At 40.2% G+C, this 1,700-nt stretch overlaps 1 protein-coding gene across 1 annotated transcript in view; it reads left to right on the top strand.

Annotated features, from left to right (window-relative positions):
* Positions 1 to 601, top strand: part of LOC148904535 (uricase-like) — a 19,133-nt gene extending 18,532 nt beyond the window's left edge. The window contains exon 3 of the mRNA XM_089024989.1: positions 398 to 601. Within this exon, the coding sequence (XP_088881115.1) occupies positions 398 to 601 (204 nt within the window). The remainder of the gene's footprint in view (positions 1 to 397) is intronic.
* The last annotated feature ends 1,099 nt before the right edge of the window (positions 602 to 1,700 follow it).

The following is a 1,700-nucleotide window of genomic DNA, read 5'->3' as shown; positions in this document are numbered from 1 at the left end:
TAGAGACAACAAAAGGGAGAAAAAACTAATCAAAATCAGTCTTGTTAACAAGAAAAAGAATTTACCACCTCAATAAACTTAATAACAACTAAAGGCGATCAACACCAACAAGACGTATGGAAGTCAATTGGATGACAAGGCCAAGAGTTAACGAAGCGCACCCACAACATGAAGCCCAGGACAAGAAAAAGGGCATCAAGTACAAGTTATCAAAGTAACGTACTGAGTAAGTGAGCGTCAGCACTCCAGAAAATGTAAATTAAAGAGCCCAAACCTATCTTATAAAAACATTACTATACATAGTAAAACCAAGTTTACTAATTTAATAATCTCGTTAAAAGTGCTTTTCAATAAGCTAACCAAAAGTTTTAATTAAACGTATATTCTCTCTTCAAAGAGTCCTTGCAACATTTCCAATTGTATCTTCCACAATTACCAACAACCAGTTCCTCTTCTTCCATCACCACCAAAGCTGACCACATTCTCCACACGTTCTACTAAAGCCACACCTCCTCCCTCTCCTCAAGTGCAAACCAACCTTCTTGACTTGCTGTCATTTGGTTGCCACAAAATACCGAGTGCCAACACACCTCCGCTTTAGATCTATACAGGATCCGGCAATCCTCAACCCCTTCGGATACATCTTTCCGGGAGTGATAGAGCAGAGAGTCACACTACATATACGATCTCTACACCCAGAAGGAGAAACAGAGCCGTGTCACCAGACTATGAATTCTTTTCTCTTGTTAGTAAAAGCAACGAGAGAATTTCAAGAGATTGTACCCATAAAGACCAATCGAAGGCTCAGTACTAGTCTATTTGAGCCCTTGATACAATGACGGTCGAGGAGCAGCCCGTTGTCAGGAGATGCACGAGAGTTGATGCGCACGACCAAAGAAGAGCCTCTCCAGACTTCGAGTACTCCTCACCTACAGACCAAAGTTCAAATTTCATGGCGTTTAAGGGTCAATCAGCAAAGAGGAAGTCCAAAAAGGCCAAAACCAGGTCCAAGGAGTAACCAATAGAACCTTCCCATTCTAATCCTTTCCCCAACCTATTTCCTGTAGCTAAACTAACTCATCACACATTTTTCTCTCTTCGCTCTCAATTGGTACTCTCTCGGTCGCTCAAGGTGAGTTCCTCAGAAATCTTAATATATCATGAATGTTACGAATAAATTCCTAAACATCCGATTATGTGTCTAAAGATATGAAGTATGCTAAATTATATTGTGTGTTTCATTCGCATTTCCCTTTTTAAAGATATGGCAACAAAGAGAAACGTGATTCAAGCGTTTCCCCTCTGATGGGAACTGGTCTTTGCAAAGGTATCTTTTATGCATAAATCAAATGCTAAATAGCTTTGAAAGCAGCAGAACAAGCCCAGCAGCTGTCAGTAGCACAGTATAGTAGCATTATAGTAGTAGTAGTTAGTATCCACACAGCAGTAGTATGCGTTCGTAGTAACAGTGGTAGCAAAGCAAGCCATGTAGGAGTCGCAAGCAGCAGCACAACAAGCAAACATAGTGAGCAACACCGTATGATGTAGTAGCATCAGTAGTTAGTAGTATTAGCAGCAAGCAATCAGTTCCCCACCAATGGCAGCATTAGTAATGTCATGAAGACTTTGTGTGGTAATGACTAGAAGTGTTTTCAATGTTGCCTTAATCATTTGAAAATATTTTTCAACAAGTACACAAT

The sequence above is a fragment of the Actinia tenebrosa genome, unplaced genomic scaffold (genome assembly GCF_029948245.1).
Source record: "Actinia tenebrosa isolate PJP-AT-01 unplaced genomic scaffold, QUT_ActTen_1.0 PGA_scaffold9__36_contigs__length_13948895, whole genome shotgun sequence".
NCBI classification, from domain to species: Eukaryota; Metazoa; Cnidaria; class Anthozoa; order Actiniaria; family Actiniidae; genus Actinia; species Actinia tenebrosa.
The sequence above is the reverse complement of the archived record's forward strand: the minus strand, read 5'-3'. Positions and strand labels throughout refer to the sequence as shown.